This window comes from Penicillium hispanicum, assembly GCF_028827665.1.
Source record: "Penicillium hispanicum strain IBT 35686 chromosome Unknown utg000001l_segment0_segment0, whole genome shotgun sequence".
Taxonomy (NCBI): Eukaryota; Fungi; Ascomycota; class Eurotiomycetes; order Eurotiales; family Aspergillaceae; genus Penicillium; species Penicillium hispanicum.
In genome coordinates, this window is record NW_026623193.1 from 173,506 (window position 1) to 192,303 (window position 18,798).

At 51.8% G+C, this 18,798-nt stretch overlaps 8 protein-coding genes across 8 annotated transcripts; 4 read left to right on the plus strand and 4 right to left on the minus strand.

Moving 5' to 3' along the window:
* Nucleotides 1-155: 155 nt before the first annotated feature.
* N7459_000067 (putative endo-1,4-beta-xylanase) lies at nt 156-1,603 on the minus strand (the record flags this gene model as incomplete). The annotated part of the gene is made up of 5 exons (XM_056939252.1): nt 156-907; nt 966-1,079; nt 1,140-1,272; nt 1,326-1,482; nt 1,548-1,603. The coding sequence occupies 5 exons, from the start codon at nt 1,601-1,603 to the stop codon at nt 156-158; spliced, it is 1,212 nt and encodes a 403-aa protein (XP_056803532.1).
* Nucleotides 1,604-2,609: 1,006 nt separating this feature from the next.
* N7459_000068 (HSP70/90 family co-chaperone CNS1) lies at nt 2,610-4,028 on the minus strand (the record flags this gene model as incomplete). Its single annotated transcript, XM_056939253.1, has 3 exons — nt 2,610-3,325; nt 3,388-3,660; nt 3,734-4,028. 3 exons carry the CDS (start codon nt 4,026-4,028, stop codon nt 2,610-2,612), a joined length of 1,284 nt encoding a protein of 427 aa, XP_056803533.1.
* A 2,111-nt stretch (nt 4,029-6,139) lies between these two features.
* On the plus strand, nt 6,140-6,706 carry N7459_000069 (uncharacterized protein; the record flags this gene model as incomplete). The annotated part of the gene is made up of 1 exon (XM_056939254.1): nt 6,140-6,706. One exon carries the CDS (start codon nt 6,140-6,142, stop codon nt 6,704-6,706), a length of 567 nt encoding a protein of 188 aa, XP_056803534.1.
* A 723-nt stretch (nt 6,707-7,429) lies between these two features.
* On the plus strand, nt 7,430-8,496 carry N7459_000070 (peroxidase; the record flags this gene model as incomplete). The annotated part of the gene is made up of 2 exons (XM_056939255.1): nt 7,430-7,539; nt 7,671-8,496. The coding sequence occupies 2 exons, from the start codon at nt 7,430-7,432 to the stop codon at nt 8,494-8,496; spliced, it is 936 nt and encodes a 311-aa protein (XP_056803535.1).
* Nucleotides 8,497-9,565: 1,069 nt separating this feature from the next.
* On the minus strand, nt 9,566-12,379 carry N7459_000071 (uncharacterized protein; the record flags this gene model as incomplete). The annotated part of the gene is made up of 1 exon (XM_056939256.1): nt 9,566-12,379. The coding sequence occupies one exon, from the start codon at nt 12,377-12,379 to the stop codon at nt 9,566-9,568; it is 2,814 nt and encodes a 937-aa protein (XP_056803536.1).
* A 1,039-nt stretch (nt 12,380-13,418) lies between these two features.
* Nucleotides 13,419-14,327, plus strand: N7459_000072 (40S ribosomal protein uS13; the record flags this gene model as incomplete). The annotated part of the gene is made up of 3 exons (XM_056939257.1): nt 13,419-13,456; nt 13,605-13,770; nt 14,030-14,327. The coding sequence occupies exons 1-3, from the start codon at nt 13,453-13,455 to the stop codon at nt 14,325-14,327; spliced, it is 468 nt and encodes a 155-aa protein (XP_056803537.1). The 5' UTR covers nt 13,419-13,452.
* Nucleotides 14,328-15,047: 720 nt separating this feature from the next.
* cp3 (carboxypeptidase C PRC1) lies at nt 15,048-16,751 on the minus strand (the record flags this gene model as incomplete). Its single annotated transcript, XM_056939258.1, has 2 exons — nt 15,048-16,213; nt 16,268-16,751. The coding sequence occupies 2 exons, from the start codon at nt 16,749-16,751 to the stop codon at nt 15,048-15,050; spliced, it is 1,650 nt and encodes a 549-aa protein (XP_056803538.1).
* A 557-nt stretch (nt 16,752-17,308) lies between these two features.
* On the plus strand, nt 17,309-18,377 carry N7459_000074 (guanine nucleotide exchange factor SDO1; the record flags this gene model as incomplete). The annotated part of the gene is made up of 2 exons (XM_056939259.1): nt 17,309-17,375; nt 17,440-18,377. The coding sequence occupies 2 exons, from the start codon at nt 17,309-17,311 to the stop codon at nt 18,375-18,377; spliced, it is 1,005 nt and encodes a 334-aa protein (XP_056803539.1).
* Nucleotides 18,378-18,798: the final 421 nt, after the last annotated feature.

Consider the following 18,798-nt stretch of genomic DNA (forward strand, 5'->3'; position numbering starts at 1 on the left):
GCTTATCTTTGCTTTAAGATTTGACCTCCAAGTGAGCGTGGTAGACTAACGATGAACAACATACCGACGAGTGTGGATGTTAGAGACGACACAACCCGGCTGTATTCCCAATCTGGTATCGAGGCAATTATCGTAACCCAAGCCCAGGATGGCAATCACAGACACTGCGAGTACCACTCATTGAGATATGCGCAAGTATATCCACTGGCACACGTCGTCGCACCAGTCCAATCCTCTCCACCGCGCTGACCGTACTGCTGAGCAACCCTTGTGGTTGTCGCTGTAGCAGTAGCCAGCGCTGTAGCTCCAGAAATCGAGCCTACCGTGGTAGACGCCGTCGCTGTACCATTCAAAGCAGCCAAAATCCCTGTATAGGCAGGCTTGCTCTCCAAGTTCTCATCCCAAGGGCACGCTGCGCCCTGGCCTGAGAAGGTACTCGGTACCCAGGAGTATCTATCTGTCCAGTCCCAGATGGTGATACCGATACAGCCGTCTGTCTCCACACATGCAGCAATGGTATTTTCGTAGTCTGTCTTCTGCTGGGCAAGGAGGGCATCTGTCGAGGGGAGGGCCATACGGATGTCCAGTTCAGTGATGGCCACTTCCACGCCCAACGCTGTGAAGGAGGCCATGCTGCTAGCCTGGGAGTTCTGGCTTGGAGTGCTGCCGACAATAAAGTGGGACTGGAGACCGACGCCGTCGATCTTGACACCGTACGACTTGACTAGTTTGACAATGTTCTGGGCAGCTGTGGCCTTGGACCCGGTGTGTTCGATGTTGTAATCGTTGTAGTAGAGTTTGACGTCGGGATCGGCGACAGCGGCTGTTGCGAAGGCAATGGGAATATAAGCTTCGCCGATGTACTCATAGAACAAGCTGTCACGGTAGGTTCCGTCATCATTTAGGCCTGACAGGATAGGTCAGAAGGAGCCGATAATTCTTGTTGGTTGTATGGAGATACTCACCTTCATTGACCACATCCCATGCATAACATTGTCCCTTATAGTGAGTGACAACGTTGGTGATGTGGTTTTTCATCGCAGCTAGCAGCGTCTTGTTCGTCCATGTACCACCAGTAACTGTTCATTGATCAATGCTTTGCCCAAGTCACGCAGGGAGGAGAGATGGAGCTTCCCTACCCCAGCTGGGTAATTGTTCATGCCAGACCAGGTTATGGCATCTCAATTTCTGGCCGTTAGCTTTGGCTAGGTCTGCAATCACGTCCCCATTAACGAAAGTGAAGGTATTTTGCGTCGGCTCAGTTGCATCCCACTACCACGTATAAGTTAAACAGACCCAGGAGAAGGATAGGGACGGCTTCCTACTTTTTGAGAGTTTCCAGGGGTGATTTGACCAAAGTCATCCGTGCGGTTCAGTTGTGTTTCATAGGCCGTGTCCTTCAATTCAGAGTTATCAGTGGCAGTGCCAAAATAGAGCTTTCCAATAGCAATGGCGGCGGTCTGCAGACCAGATGCTTGAACTCTGGATGGATGATGACGTCTCAGCAAATTGTACATCAGTTATGAGAGAAAAGTCGGAATACGCACAGCGAGGGGAGAAGGCTAGCTGCCAATGCCAGAGTACGCGTAGCAAGATACATCATCTTGGTGAATGGTCTGGCTGTGGTCTTCGGGGATTTAACTCCAACGATGATATTTTAGCATTTGTTCAAGGAATTGGAGCCTGGAACAGGAGTCTTCCTCTGGATGGTGACTGTCATTTATAGAAGCCCTGCATTCGGACCGATAACCCGTGGCGAAATCGTCGCGGTTACTCCGAGAAGAACAAGGAATTTGCTCGGCCGAAGGAGCTTAATGTTCCGTTTCTTATTCTGCACGAGAGCCGAAGAGCTCGAATCGAACCGCATTGTAAGCTGAAGAAGCTCATCGTAGAGTGACAAGAGAAGTGTTGAGACCGGACTCAACTAGGGACATGTTCTCAAACTCTGGAAGTTTCAGATATGGAATAAGGCCGATGCGTCTCTTCCAAACAGGTTGGCCACATCCACCAATCAGTGATTCATGGATTGTGAATGCGGAATTTCAGCAGAGAAGCGGGTGATATACTTCATTAGTCGAGATAACCTTCCGCCAGAGAAAGCTCCGTCTGACAGCCCCGGCAAAATGACAAGAGGCCTGCAGAAGGAGATTCCCCGCGGTCGTCACAAACTGATGAGATAAAGTCGGGCCAATATGACGCGCTTAGGTCCCTGATTCTTCCACGCCATTTCAAGGAGATTACCCAATTGATTCTCGGCCTTCTCCTAGAGCGACAACCCCGCCATTCTGAACACTCCAACTCGACAGATGCTGCCTTTGGAGGGGCCATACTCGTCATGAGCTGTTTCTATATTCGATTCCTATGTACAGAACAAAAGAGTATATTTTGAACGGGGTATCAACTTTTTCCTTCCACGGCTTCGCTTCTGTTTCAAACGAATCACTGGGTAAATACCATTTCAGAGCCTCGGCATGCCCCCCCTGGCTGGGCGGTTCTTTTTAGAGAAGAGTGCAGCCTTTGTTTGGGAGATATCATGGGTGCACTGTGATGATAGACGCGAGACTCTCAAGATTATGAGATAAAAATGATCTCCTGCAAAGTCATCGGTCTCATCCCTCCTTCCGAGCCTTCATCTCGGCAATGAACGTCCCGGTCTTGGAAGTTGGCACCACAAAGATCCGGACAAGCTCGTCAACGACCTCGACTTTTCCGCCAGAAAGAATCTGCAGCAGCGGCAATTTCTTGCCGGCCTTGATCAGCCCACCCGAGACAGTCTGCATGAAGCATTCGACGTTGTTGATCAAGTATTCTTTTTTGGTGTCCCATGGCAAGGGGAAAATATAGTCAAGGTGGTCAGCAATCGAGTGTAGTTCTGAAAATGCCTTGACGAAATCCGACTGGGCATCCATGGGATACAGAAAGACAGCAGGGAACTCAACCGAGCTTTCCGGCGAGAGTGGATCGGGAACCAGCTTGATCTTGGCATCTTCCATCTCCGGAGGCTGATCGGTCTTGCGAGTTCGGATTTGGCGGGCGCGGAGAGCTGTGCTCAAAACAAGATTCTGCTTGCGCGCAAGTTCTTCCTCGGCCTTCCTTTTAGCAGTAATGCGCTCTACGTAAGCCTTGCGCTCGGCAATCTTCTTCGCGGCAGTTTGAAGGGCTTTGTTCTCAGGGTCGATAGCCAGTCCACGCGAGGAGGCATCTTCAGCTTCGGCAATCTTCTCCAGCTTCAGCAGGGCCATCGAGGAGCGATAATAGGCTTTGACGCTCTTGGGATTGAGCTTGATGGTAGCGGCGCAGTCGAGAGTGCAAGAGCGGTAGTTGCCTGTGAGGGAGGAGAATGTCAGTCGATCACTCGTAGCTCAGAATACAGCCTGAAAGACATACCAAGCTCAAGATTGCACAAGGCCCGGTTGATATGCGACAACTCCTCCATCTGACGCAGCAATTTCTTTTCAGCCTCAGGATCCTCCGGTTTTTCCCACTTGTCCTCCTTGGCGTAGATCACAGAGATGCTCTTTGTGTAGAACTCTTTCGCGTCGATCCACCGCTTTTCTTGTACCGCTTCGTTGCCCTGTTCTTTGAAGGTCTGCGCAACCTCGGCCCGGGTACCTTCATTTTGGAGGGCAGTGAGTGCATCCAGGAGGACATTTTCGCCGTCTATCAGGAGTCAAGAGAAAAGTCAGCTTAGTTTGAAAGTGACAACGTCAGCGCCAAGAACAATCCGACATACGCTCATCGCCCGCATTCTCAATGTCTGTCATGAATAGTGGGGTCTTATTCATCATGTCGAGCAACTCCTCCTTGGAATGTGACTTGACCGACGCCATCGCTGGCGGCAGCTTAGGGGCGGAAGGGTCATTCTCCACCTCCTTCAGTCTCTCTTCGTTGATGGGGAAGGGCGCTTCGTTGGACGCAGCGAAGGCGTCGAACCCAGGCTGCGGCAGGTCCTGGACAACCTGAGGTGGCACCTCATTGAGGTTGATCGACTCATCAAAGTCATCTGGGAGCTCCTCGATCCGCGACATCGTGTGAGCTTGCAAATCGCGTACGTGAAGCGGCGGACCTCGCGGGGATGAGAAATAATTGAGAGGCAAACAGCGCAAACACGCGGGGCCGAGTTTTGAAGGAGCCCTAAGTCCGTCGTTCCTTCCGGATTTGATTGCTCGGAGTCTCTTCCACAATTTACGCGTCCTGACTATAGCAAGATGCATCATATTCCTATGACCCAAAGTAAAAATATTCACATTGAATCGACTACAAAAGGGGAAGAGGTAAAGGACCTGGGATCTCTTCATACTTTGCCGTGATCTCACATAAGCGCAGGCTTCCCAATGGCCCACACTATATGCTGGGATATTGCCTGATGGCTGACGGACGATAGAAACATGAGATGACACTGATGACGCTGTAACAATAATATTATTATATATTAATAACAATCATGAAGCAAAGAAAAAGTCGGGTTCTCCAAGTGGGCCCTGTGTTTGCCTTGGTGCCTGAAGATGAGCGTTAATTATATCGCCCAGTAGAGAAGATCGATCCGGTCTATCTATACCCAAAATATATTCATCATGAAGTTATATGGGCTGGGATTGGAGTGCACCAAATGCTTAACGTATATCTTATGTTTCACTTCTTGAAATCAAGTCATGTATATATCCAGACCCTGAGAGCCAGCGTTATAGCCCGAGTGCAGTGGATATCTCACTTACAGAATACAGATATCATACTGTAGCTACACATCAATCACTACAATTAAGCTCTGTAGATCGGCCACCACAAAATTGAAGAATTTCCGGAATCAACTCCCAATCCGTCGGTTAGTGATTGACACGCCGAGACGCGATATGGGTATACTCGGGAGACGATGCCGGATGCGTACAGCCTATATTGAACCTTTCATGACAAAGAGATTGGCCATGCGGCTTTGGCAGCCTTATAGAGGAAAAGAGCACGCTACCAGCTTTAGTATAAAGACAATAGAATCCTCAGGGAACTTGCTTATCAGGAGAGAGATCACAACGTATGGACCATGTAGGACAGGTGGTAGAGGCCTTTCAAAAGAGCTTTGGATATTGCCGCTCTATGCTGGTAAGCCTGCATTGGCAGGATGTCTTCACGATGAATCACTTCTAGGGTCGGACTTGGAAATTCAACAAGTACTTGCCTATTGCTCTTCTTCTACCTGGAATGTATAACAAAGGGTACAACTAGCATTTTAGGCCCATCGCTAGTATTTTATGTGGCCACTCTGATTGATGGATTTTTATTTCCATCTACCAGCATGCTACAGGATGTTCGCCTGTCACTGGCCAGGGGCTCCAGCTAGATAGCGACTGCTGACCATATTGAGATCAATTTGAAGTGGGCGTCGCCACTTTTCAAAATTAAAGGCAGGAAGGATATCTGAGAATTGATACATGTATAAGTCACCCATGGATTCATCTCTCATGCTTACGGAAGCACTGTTTCGTTGTAGGCATCTTCCAGGCAACTTCCTACCTGAGTAATATCGTCCCTAGCTGTAGGTATTCCTGCAATTGATTACCTGGCTGTTAAGTAAAAGTTCTTCGGACAACTTAGTTAGTGACATTGAACTCCTGGCAGATATCTCAATATAACTAGGTAAGCTCGTCTGTAAAATAGATCTGCATCTGGAATTGGATATACATACGATCATAGACGCGCTTATTTGCCGTGCTTATAAAACAGGAAACAACGCGGATATGATGAAGTCAAAGAAATTCTTTAAACAAACGGAGGGACAGATACAGAAGAATTTATGAAAATGGGGAACTGTTTGCTTGTGGTCTCAGAGAACAAATGAGAGAATGCCACCACTGCCTTTTCACCAAAAAAAAGACCAAAAGCCCAACACCCACTTATTTATTTGATCTCTCACCAGAAAACCCCGTTCCATCCTCCCACAGTCATCGCGAAGTCGCGACCTTTTTACCGTTCCCACTACGCCATCCATCCTTCTACTCCATGACTGTGTTTTCTGTTGAGCAGTGAAGGTCAGAGCCCTCTACCACGTCAGACTCCGCTAGAATGAGCTTTCGTTTCGTTCTACAGTCTCAACTAAACAGGCTGCCTTAGTTCATCCCAAGCGCACCCAAATATCCCACCAGCGACCATGGAAACTACCCCGGGCTCCTGCGTGATGCGCCTTGAAGGTCTCGAGAAGCTGACACCAGACGGCAAAACCAAGTTAATGGAATCGATCTCCACGGACATCGTCGCGACCATGCTGTGCGTCACAAAGCACATGGAAGCAGGGAGCCTCCGCTCCAAAAATGTCGCGTCAATCAACGAGGTGCTCAGTGCCATCGATGAGGCGGGGAGCAAGTACCGTCGCAGGCTCGAGCGGAGAGTACATCGACTACGACGCCAGAAGTACTGGTTGGTCAAGGAATACAGAAAATTAGCTCAGGGCGCGGATGCGATGGGACAAAAGTACAAGGCAAATGCGCAAATCTCGAGACAGCAGATCCAACTATCTCGTTCACGAGCACAGATGATGCAGAGACAGCTGCAAATGCTGAGGGCACAGGCAGAGCTGCGTCAACGCAAGGAGGCGCTATCGAGCCTCTGGATCTGCGAGACACAGAAGAGGATCAAGAAAGAGGGCGATCGAGAGGAGAATGAAGAGGAGGATGTGGATGCTGAATGGGAGGCAGACGAAACAGGCGTCAACCAGTGATGATTCAAAAGGCTCTATGTGTCGAGTTGAGATGGTGGTAATTTGCAAAACAGATGAATTCTCACAAGCTGGGGTTTGTAGCATTGTGGCTTTTCTGGCGGTAACTAGGGTGCCCAAGTCGCTACCAACACACTGCGGGTGACGGCTGCAAATGGACGAAAAGAACCGGCCCGAAAACCTCACCTGTGTTCCCCGGAACACGCACCACGAACAGCGGCGCACGGGTTGTCACGATATCGGTTATTGAGTTCCGAGGCATGTTCTTGACCTCCGACAGCATTTGACTCGGAAATGACTTCATGCTCGTCGGTGATGGAAGGAAAATATCGGTCTAGTCCATCAAAAGTAAGAGTGAAATGTGAAATACCCCATGGAACATAGACAGCACAAATTGAGCCGAAATTCTCGTACGTGTCAGACCACTCCGAAATGTAGTTTACTAATTTGTGGTGTTGGGGTTGTTGTAAAGCCGGACGATAACATCAACGGAGCAACAAAAGGGACCTCGGCATGTTTGGCTGCAGGTTGATTCGACTCGCGGATCCACCGGCGCCTGGCCGTTCATGTGGGAAGGACAACTCCAGACCCTTATCCATTCCCTTCTCCCTCCTCTATTCCCTCCTGTCGAGGTGAGCCTGTGACGCCAAAAGGATAAATTGTGTTTTCACCTCGACTGCGCTGGAACTTCCCCTAAACCCTCCTGAACAACCCTTTCGGCCGAGAATGAGCCGCGCCGGCGACTATGAGGCGGTCCGCAAGGACATCGCCGCCCAGCTCAAGAAGCCTGACTATGACGATGGAAGTGCAGGCCCAGTATTTGTGCGACTGGCGTGGTACGTTAGCCCTGTTCACTTCTTTTGCGGCGAGAGATTCTGCTATCCCGATCGACCCTGGACCCGCTCCCCCGACCGATCACAGCAACGGCTTTGTAAACAGCATCCGCTAACAAGTCGGTTGGCCACAGGCACTCCGCCGGCACCTATGACCTTGAGTCGGATACGGGAGGTTCGAACGGCGCCGGCATGCGATACGAAGCGGAGGGTGGTGACCCATCCAATGCGGGTCTGCAGCACGGGCGGGCGTTCTTGGAGCCGATCAAGGAGAAGCACCCATGGATCACATACTCCGACCTCTGGACATTGGCGGGCGTAGTTGCGATCAAGGAGTTGGGCGGGCCAGAGATCCCATGGCAGGGCGGGCGGACCGATCTGGTCGACGACTCCAAGGTGCCACCTCGGGGACGGTTGCCAGACGGCGCACAAGGTGCCGACCACCTTCGCTTCATCTTCTATCGCATGGGCTTCAATGACCAGGAGATCGTCGCGCTGACAGGCGGTCACAACCTCGGTCGGTGCCACGGCGACCGGAGTGGCTTCGAGGGACCGTGGGTGACGAACCCGACTCGCTTCTCCAACTCATTCTTCAAGTTGCTGCTCCAACTAGACTGGAAGCCCCGCAAGCTGTCAACGGGCATGTCGCAGTTTGTATATGAAGACCCCGATGCCGGGGAGGGGGACGAGCCTCTCATGATGCTGCCGACCGATATGGCGCTCAAGACGGACCCGTCCTTTAAAGTATGGGTCCAGAAGTATGCGAAGGACAAGGATCTGTTCTTCGACCACTTTGCAAAGGCCTTTGCGAAGCTGGTCGAACTGGGCATCCAGCGTGATGCCCAGGGGGCCATCACCAACTCCGACAACCAGCTTGGTGGCTACGTCTCTGCTCCCAAGAAGAACAACGTGGCCACTGGCCCGTCCAAGCGGAAGGGTGAGCCCCGCGCACGACTGTAGAGCTCGGCCGGCATTCCTTGCTTTCGTTTGCTTGTTGCGTGTTTGTGCTTCTTGCGGGCTGGATGGATCCCCCTTTGTGTTGATAGATCCGATGGATATGTGGCCCGGCTGGGATTTTTGTAAATAGATCATAGATCATTCATGAGTGAAAGATACTGTCAGATACCTTCTCAATTCGTATGCCAAGGAGACATGGGAGACTCTTTGTCAGTGGACGTGAGTTTGTCGGTGCTCCGTGGAAACAATCTTGTTTAGCTGGGAGATTGGAAGTCAGGAAGACCTAGACAAGCAGAGGGGAGGTTTAAGGAGGACTGACTTCTACAAGGATGAGGATTGCAACGGGATGAAAAGAGGAAAGGAGAGGAAGAGAATCCGTCCGGGGTAGAAAGGTTGAATATGCGGGGAATCACTCCACGTACGCACCCAGGTACCAGGTACTGCGCCTCACTACAGAGTGCCCTAAGTATCCCAGGTACCAGTACCGACTTTTGCCGGGCCTGAGGGGAGTTCCAATACGCCGTGATTGGCATCCGCCAATTCCCCATTATTCACTAGTGTAGCAAAGAGAGACACAGGCATACGCATTCCTTCACCATGAAATCACTGTATGAAATTCCAGGATTACTACGATAAGCAGTCCCCAATAAGCTATACAAAAATCTAACAAATCTAACCCAAAGCAACCTTAGCCAAGGCCAGCTTGACATCTCCCATGCCCTCAGATTCCCCTGCGCTTCCGGCCCTAACTTCCCTTTACACCAGCTTTCTTCGTGGGAGCCTTTTTCGGACCAGCCTTCTTTGTGGCAGCCTTCTTCAGGACAGCTGCAGCCGACGGCCTTTTCTTCGAGATATTTGCTCGGGTCGTCTTTCGCGTCGGTTGTCGCCTCCTTTGTGGCTGCGCTTCCTCCGCCTCTGCATCTTGAACACCATTATTGTTTCCATTGTGTTCCTCGCTGTTAGATGGCTTTTCCTCAGATTGTGCTGTAACATCACTCTTCACGGCCTTGCCTTTGGGAGCTCTCCCTTTGATTCCTTTTCCATCAGACGATGTACCATGAGATCTTGTGCGTCAGGCAGGCGCTTTCTCTGACCCATGGCTGTCAGATAACTCCTCCTTGGACACCTCCTTCTCATGCGCTTTCCCCTTGCGAGCCTTTTCCTTGGACACCCTACCTTGCACTACTCTGTCCAGGTCCACCTTGGCCTTGGGCTGTGTGCGTTTCGTTGGTCCATTCTGCTTCCTTGTTCCAATCCGCAGTGTCTGCTCCCTCGTACCCCGCGACCGTGCGAGTGAGGCATCTCGCATGCTCACATCGGACTTCGATTGATTGACCAATTGATAATGCCGCTTTGCCCAGCTCATGCGCAGATCAAGCGAGATATCCTGCATAGTTATATCCGATGGCTTCAACCGGCGGCGTCCGTCAATATTGCTCCCCGACAGGCCAGGCATGGGTGGTGCGGCACCTGGCATGACCAGATCGGTCTGTATTTCACCAGGTACATTGTTACAAAATTCCTCGAAAGGGTCGAAGGAAGGTGTAGGTTGTGGAAATGATCGGGGGAACGAAGGGAAACTGAGAGCGCCTTCGGGACCCGGTTGACCGTCCCGCCACAGCTCGGGGTATTTGGTGAGAACATCCACACCGTTGTCAATTGAGTCAAACACATTATCGTAAGGAGTTTTTTCCGATGATAGATTGATGGGGACGAATGGAACATGCTGGATGCGCTGATACAACGCATTCAACTGCGGTGCGGTAAGATAGTTTCTCGGTAGACCGACAGGCCGCGGTATATCGTTGCGGATGATGTCTTGCCAAGCTTCACCAGCAACAGGCAGAATGCGTGGCCACGTAATAGTTGGCTCCGGCATTACAGGTTGAGGCCATTGCCTTTCTTGAAGAATATACCTGCCCGCTTGGGCAGTGTCGTGCATGTTCTGGAGTGTGGTTGCGGCCATCTTGAATAACTCATCATCAGGGTTCTTCACAAGCTCATATACCGCCACGGTAAAGCCCTTCTGTATCCAATCGGCGGGAACTCGGCTTTTCAGGTCCCCCGGTGGGACTTCACCGATGATAACGCCCGAGTTCAAGTAGCCATCGTACATGCAGATTGTGCCGTCGTCTTTCTCGCCTCGGTTCGCGTCGGGCCAGAAGTTTCGGACATGTTGGTCCTTGCTGTAGACACCTCCGAACCAGCGATAAGTTGCGCTTGCCATGTTTCCATCCGCATCCAGATACTGAAAGGTGACATCTTCGGTGTGGTCGACAATTTTGATCTTCTTATCTTGATAATGCGAGATGACCAGGCGGGGCGCAAGCTTGACGATCCGCCTTTCGAAACAGCCCCCCTCTCTGCGTCCGCAATGCGGACAGGGAGTGTAGACTCTCCCATGCCAGACGCGCATGATTAGCGTTGCCACGTCGACCCCGAACTCATCGCTGTCATGGAGAGTTGGCGCGATACAGTCTGAGAGGAGCTCGAATTGGCTGATGACATTACGGCCTTCACATGGGCAGTCAAACGTAATTTCCCGGTACAGCGAGTGGAATTGTGCAAAGTTCTTTGTGCATTCCGTCCAGATTGCCCAGGTTGGGGTGAGTTCTCCCATCTTGATGGAAGGAATCACCTGGCACAGCCGACGGAAGAAAATGTCGCGAAAATCAGACGAGGTGCTGTCTTCGAACGAGTCCCAATCGTAGTTGATAACCTCGATGAAGGCTTTTTCGAGGTCTGTGAACCTGTCAAGTCGGCCATCTTTGCGGTCGATGACGGTGCATCCGGCATCGCAGAGTATCCCCAGCACGATGATGCTGTCGATAGAGCACGAGTTGGCTCGCCAAACGGGACCTCGGCCCCGATATGGGTAGCTCACAGACCCAGAAATATCATGCGGGCTGAATTCGAAAGTTTGGGGATTGGCCACTATATCACGAATGGAGGGAGAGGTGCCCGCTTGAAGAACCTTCAGATCGTCGTGGCAAAGAGCTGTCCTCATTTGAACTGGACCGGGGTATTGTGCCGTAGGGTCGCGACGAAGGTCGGCATAGAGGATGTCCATCAAAGCTCTCTCGAGCGCCACCCGGGCAGGCTCCATATTGACCTCAAGAGCCGGCACGGGCCCCTGGGGCTCTAATTCGGCAAAGGCTACATTGGCTCGGCCCATTGGTCTGTCGCTGGGTGATTCCCTCACCTCTCTCGTCGTTGCACCCTCGCCACTATCACCAGCTTCGTCGAAAGTTTTCATTCCTTCCACATCAACTGCCTGCGTATCCGTGACAGGGAAAAGAAACTGTTCAACGTAGCCATCTGGGATCGACTCGGGCGCATTGGCCGGACGAACAAAGCCAGGACTAGCGGCAGTCGAGGGAAGCCAGGGATGGTGGCGACTATAGGGCTGAGGAGTGGGATCAAGATCCATTCGGAGGAGTCGTGGGCCAGTATCGCGGGATGCGTCCGTTATTTCGTCCCATGATTTTGGCCGGTGCTCTTCTGCCTGGTAGTAGAAAAGCTTCCACAGGGCTAGCATGGCGTCAGCCTTTTTGACCTTGGCTTTTTTGGCCTTGCTGGCCAAGCCCCAGAAGTGAATTTTCAGCACCACCCTAAGCTCCGTGTAGGATGGCAAGGATCTGTCGCGCCAATTTGATGTATCGGTCGATGTACGACCCAGAAAGAGCCAATCCACCGGCGGATCCCGTAGTGCGTCCAAGTCATACAAGTAGTCTGGGGGCTCGTCAATAAGACCTTGCTGGATCTCCAGTTGCCGCTCTCTCTCTGAGACCTTTCTTGTATACGGAGCATTCTCCATGTTGCCGGAAGACACTGGAACGCCGAGAGGGTACTGCGTGCAGCCTTGGGTCGAGGGTTTCGAGGTCATAAAAATTAGAAAAGAATGTAGGAAACGAAGGATATAGAGTGATGAAAAGACCAGGATTGAACAATTGGAAAGATCAGTTTACTGCGACGAACAAGCTCAGCAAAGTCTCGAGGGAACAGCGTTCTTTATCTTCGTTATTTCCCTCGTGCAAGGGGCCACGGTGTGCCAACCTTGAGCTAATTCCAGTTTTGCACACAAAGAATCGAATCGTTCGAATTCAATGAAAGAGATGGCGCTTGGTGCACGCCCTGCTTGCTCTTTGAGGCGACCATCGCGAATCCGAATGGTACTCGAGGACTTGAATGGCCCCAGTGTTTCTAAATTGAGGAGACCGCAGTTCTGGCCGAGTTGAAAGAAAGAATCCTTCATAGAAGAAGCGCTTCGATCACAATAGAATCAGAGTGCCTCGCCATCGGAGGGGATGATTGGATCGAGTCCTTCAACCTAGAAACAAAGAAAGCTCGAGTGCGGTAAATCATGGCTGTTCTCAGCTGGCACTTGCGTGACCAATGCATTAACCAGCGTCAGATACATGGTGCGAGCCATCGATGAATAGAGCTCTGAAGTTGTCAACGACTTCCATGTTCACACATGAAGCGGTGACCAAGAAGTTGAACTATTTGGAGAGGTGGTCGGGAATCATGCCCCGCTGCGCGGGGAGCAAGTTAGGAGGAATGCCATTGGAAATATAGGAAACCACCGATCATTCCCGGTGCAAGTAGTGGTTGCATATGCAGCCCACAAGTGACATGCGCGCCATCATGGAACATCTTTGCGTCGAGCGAGTCATACCAACCGAGTAATACACGCACTGCACCGTTGTTGTGTGGGTATTACCAGTTGTACCTATCAGTCATGTGACTCTCCCTATCTGTCGGACAAATCATCATGTGACTAAGGATCTGTCTATATATGGACTAGCGTCCATCAAGCGAGCCCTCTTTGGCGCTAGTCCAAACAGAGCTAGTGCACCAATTACCCGATCCCACAACGGAAGCAAAGTCGCTCGAGACTTCCTCCTCTCCATCCCTCTGTCGACAATCCATCGCGAGCCCTCGCGCCCATCGCCCATCATGTGTACGTTGTTTCCCTTACGCTCTCTTCGATGCAACCTGTCACCAGCTACGCAAAAAAAACATCATCTGCCTCCCAACGTGGCCGGAGGGGTGGTCCCTCGACCAAGCGAAAAATGCAAGGCTAACATGTCGACTTTCCTCGGTTATAGCGCTCGTGTCCGGCGAGAAGACGAACTTCCAGTACATCTTGCGTCTGCTCAACACCAATGTTGACGGCAAGCAGAAGATCATGTACGCCCTGACCCAGATCAAGGGTGTCGGTCGCCGTTACTCCAACCTGGTCTGCAAGAAGGCCGATGTCGACCTCAGCAAGCGGTACGTTCGATACAACCATACAACTCCATGTGGGAATTTTGCAATGTCTCCTGGTCGCAGGAGTACGTTTTGGTGTACACAGATAAGGGGTCGCTGTTTTTGATGTGCGAATCGACGGGGTGATACTAGTGAACTCCCGTTCGAGACAAATCTCTGGTGGAAGGACAAACACGACAACCACGACCAGGGCATTGCAGATTACTCAGATGAAATTCTCATTACCGTGATGAGCCAAAATGCTGACAAAACTCTTTTGCAGTGCTGGTGAGCTCACCACCGAAGAGCTTGAGCGCATCGTCACCATCCTCCAGACCCCGACCCAATACAAGATCCCCAGCTGGTTCCTGAACAGACAGCGCGACATCACCGACGGCAAGGACACCCAGGTTGTCTCCAACAGCTTGGACAGCAAGCTCCGTGAGGACCTCGAGCGCCTGAAGAAGATCCGCTCCCACCGCGGTCTCCGTCACTACTGGGGCCTGCGCGTCCGCGGTCAGCACACCAAGACCACTGGTCGCCGTGGCCGCACCGTCGGTGTGTCCAAGAAGAAGGGCTAAGCCATTGTGTTGTCGTTTTCCGGGGGTTTATGGAGGGATTCCTTTATTGTCGGTGTGTTTCTATGGGCATCCGTGGGATCTTTTCCCCGCTGGACTGGGTGTGATGCCAGTCCTAAAAATTGAAAATGAATCATACCAATATGAAATGAAACCGATCATCTTGCTTTGCTTTTTTTCGCGGCGGGATCCCTAGCGGCGCCGGTTGGCTCATCTCCCAACGTTGCGTGGCGGTCAGATTGTCTAGCCTTGTAGATATTACCTACCCACCGAATGCCTTTATAGGCAGTAGCTTGTACGTAGTTCTGTATCGTGTATGATCTACTTCGTATGAATCACCGTTTCTATGGTGGAGAGGGACCTTGGTGTCTGCTTCGATGCCCTCCCGGCGCTGCGGTCTTCCGAATGCTTCCCCCCGATCCCATCCATGCAAATGTCTTCATTTCATCCTACATGCCACTAGTTTTAGAGTTATTGATATGCTCAAGCTTAATCATAACAGAAAACAGATTCGATTCAGAAGTTTCCTAGACACGTATATACTTCTTTACTATGAGCTCGGCCAACACCAGGAGCGAGACAAGCTAGGTAGATATTGCGAATCTGTTGACCTTATACCTTCCACAATCATGTGCCGTTTGTATGCAGAACATCATCGAGCGAGAGATCACATCGCACGAAAAGAAGAGCAAACGTCAATGCAGTAATAATATATCGGGGTTCTTAGAACCATTCGCCACCCAGCCAGCGGTTGAAGAACTCCAGACTGGACTCGGGTTGGTCCATGGGAACCATGTGGCCACCGCCGTAGAGACGCATGAAAGTGAAGTTACCGTGCGACTTCACTTGGCCGATCTTCTTACCCTTGTGCTCGTTCTGCTCAATCACGAGGTCCTCGAGCTCGGTCTTGGCGAACTTGGACTGGCCAGGCCATTCGAGGGCCTCGGTCCAAGCTTTGTTGCCAAGCCAGTTGCAAATGAAATCAGCATCACCGGCGTAGATGAGCACAGGGATCTGTTCAAGGACACCGGGCACCAGACGGTGGTAGGGCTTCATCCAGTCGCCGTGGAAGAGGAAGTCACGGTTGATGTCGAAGTTGCACGAATCATAGCCGTCGACCTCGGCACCAAGAGCCTCACGAACACTCTTCTGGTTGAGATACTCGCTCACGTATCCCATACCCTTGTAGCACAGGTTGGACTCATCCTCACACTTGCCACGGACGTCGTAGACATTCTGGCCAGTGCGCTGGTAAGGGGCCAGGAGGGCGTTGTTGCAGTAGATGGAGGCAGGGACACAGACCCAAGCACTCTCACTGCTGTAGCAGGCGTCGATCATCTGCTTGCAGCGAGGCAAGGCATTGTCCATAGACTGGCAGGAGCCCTCGTCCAGAACGGCCGGGTATCCACCATCACCGCAGGCCATGGGACGGTAGTACTCGTATTGGGTCAGGCCATCAGTGAGACCGTTGCCAATCAGCACGGACTTGAGGTTGATGTTGCGCTTCTTGTGAGAGAGGATCTCCGAAGCGAATGCGGGGATGTAGTGCCCGGCATAGGATTCGCCAGCAATGTGGAAGTCCTGCTTGGCATATTCAGGGAACTGTTTGAAGAACAGAGACATCAGAGCATAGACGTCCTTGCCCGCAGCGACGGTGTCGCTGACGGAAGAGCCACTGTAGGAGTATCCCACGTTTACAGGCTGGTCCAAGAAGATCACAGAAGCATTAGAGTTCCAAGAGAAGTCGTTGTATACAGTCTTGATCTTGCTGTTGATGGAGCTAGGCCCCAGTTCCATGAAAAGTCCGGTTAAGGAGGAGCAGCCGGGGCCGCCATTCAGCCAGAGAACGACGGGGTCATTCTTGGGGTCGTTTCGAGACTCAAAGAACCCTATTCATATGATGTTAGAGTCAGAAGATATTGATTGGGGTGATACGGACTTACAGTAGAACAGATGCTTGTCGTTCTCGTTGTCGTCGAGATAACCGCTATACTGCTTGACATTCGGGTCGACGCCTAGGGCGGTGGGGTCCACCTTCTTAACACGAAGGTCATAAGCCTCAAGCTTACCCTCGATATCACGCTCCTTGCCGTTAGCACCATCCACCCACACGCTCTGCACGTCAGCACCACGGACGACGTGATCCCAGTGCGAGTCGGGCCGGCGGGCATGCTTCTTGGGCAAGGAGAGCATAGGGGAGTGATCCATATGGGGGAAGACGGTTGACACCTCTTCCCAAAGCTCACGGGCCTCGGAAGAGAGCGTCTTGAAATGCTCCTGGAGGTTCTGGAGCGGCTTTGAGAAGAAGTCTGAGCTTTGCTTGGACAGGGTCTCGACCTGCTCCTGGTGAGCTCCCATGACCTGCTGGAGGGGCGGGGCAGCCGCCGAGGCAGCTCCCACCAGCAGAGTGGCGGGTAGGACTCTCATGATGGATAGTCTTAACGATGAATGATGAAGATGACGGATAGTGATAGCTTGTTGCTGAGAAGCGGGTACCTGAGTCTAGGCGCCGGGTCTTATCAGTATCCGACTCAAACGATCACGCGACCTGGATGGGTTGAGAAGAGAGAGCAAAGCTTACACGACCAGAGTTCTCAATAACCGGAATAGACAATGAGGGTCGACAGCAAAACGAAGCCTGCAATCGGAGATGAGGAGAGGAGGTTGGGGAGAAGGGGAACCCTGGAGACGATGACGCCGGACCGGGAGTCACCGTGATAAGCGGGAGCCAATCACGGGATGGCAGTCCTGACTAAGCTGAGTCATGCGGGGTCACGAGGGGTCACGAGCTGCAAGCGGAATGACAATGACTCAGCATCCGCAGATCTCGAGGGACGAGAGTGGAAACTTGCAAATATTCGTGTTGCCACCGACCGGTTTCTTGCACGTTGATATCCCGCGTGTTTATACTTCTGACCCGACTTCATTCTTTGGTGCACCCTTTTCCGCTTCTCCCACCGCCCTGAGAGGCTTCTATTTCCACCATGCCGATCAACCAACCCTCCAACCAGATCAAATTTACCAATGTGTCGATTGTTCGATTAAAGAAAGGTAGGGATGATGCCATGGCGATGCACGGGTTTTTTTTATTTTGCTAACTTGGGACTCGTTTCAGGTAAAAAGCGTTTCGAGCTTGCCTGCTATAAGAACAAACTGCTAGAATATCGATCCGGCGCCGAAAAAGACCTCGACAACGTGCTGCAAGTCCCCACTATTTTCTTGTCTGTATCAAAAGCCCAGACCGCACCCTCAGCAGAGCTTTCCAAGGCCTTTGGTGCAGACACCCCCAGAGATGAGGTCCTCCAGGAGATTCTGCGAAAGGGTGAAGTGCAGGTCGGCGAGCGGGAGCGCAAGGATATCCTAGAGCGCGTGGAGAAAGAGGTGCTAGATATCGTGTCTGGTCGACTGGTCGATCCCACCACCAAGCGCGTATATACGCCAGGCATGATCTCCAAGGCGCTAGATCAGTTGAGTTCGGCGAGTGGTCAGCAGCAGCAGCCGAACGACCCTGCGAGCGAAGCGGGTGAGGATAAGCCTCGGAAGCCGCTGTGGACGGGCGTATCCTCGAATCGCTCTGCAAAGAGCCAAGCGCTGGATGCCATGAAAGCTCTTATTGCCTGGCAGCCGATTCCCGTGATGCGGGCGCGGATGCGTCTTCGAGTGACCTGCCCTGTCTCGCTTCTGAAGCAGTCAGTCAAGGCAGCTTCCGGCGCCACGTCTGGCAAGGAAAAGGAAGCGCCCTCGGGTGGCTCGAAATCCAACAAGAAGGGCAATAAGGGCAACAAGAAGTCCGCTAAACGGGAGGACTCCGATGTGGAAGCCGGCGGGTCTGACGCAGAGACTGCACCCAAAGCACCGGGGACAGTGAAGGACAAGATCATGAGTTATATCGAGTCGGTGGAGTCTCAAGAAGTGGTTGGAGGGGATGAGTGGGAGGTGGTCGGGTTCGCCGAACCGGGGGCCTTCAAGGGCTTGAACGAGTTCGTCGGCAACGAGACCCGCGGGCGAGGACGAGTGGAGGTTTTGGACATGTCGGTGACACACGAGGATTGATTTGGCGATGAACCTGCAGATACCACACCGCCAAGCATGATGTACATGACGAACCTACCAATGACTGATGATCTCGATAGAAAAGCAAAAAGTGTTTCAACAGAAATAAATTGCAATAATGCTAGCCCACATTGCTACGTAGTCACGGTGTGCATGCCGCCGACACGAATGATTGGGTGACGAGTGTTCAAGAGATTCAGCGTAGTACAATGCCATGCAATGTGCTCTATCTCAGGGTCGAGGCAAGAGATCGAGTCTACGAGGGGAAACCCTCATGCATAGGTCTATACGTCATCTGTTTCCGGGTCGGGCTGACCCTGGTATTGGTAGGCTATCCCTGACTCGAGATGGTAGAATGCATTACGAACTTCAAGGCCTGGCGAAGCCTGAACCTGAACTATGATTATGATACAAAAGAATA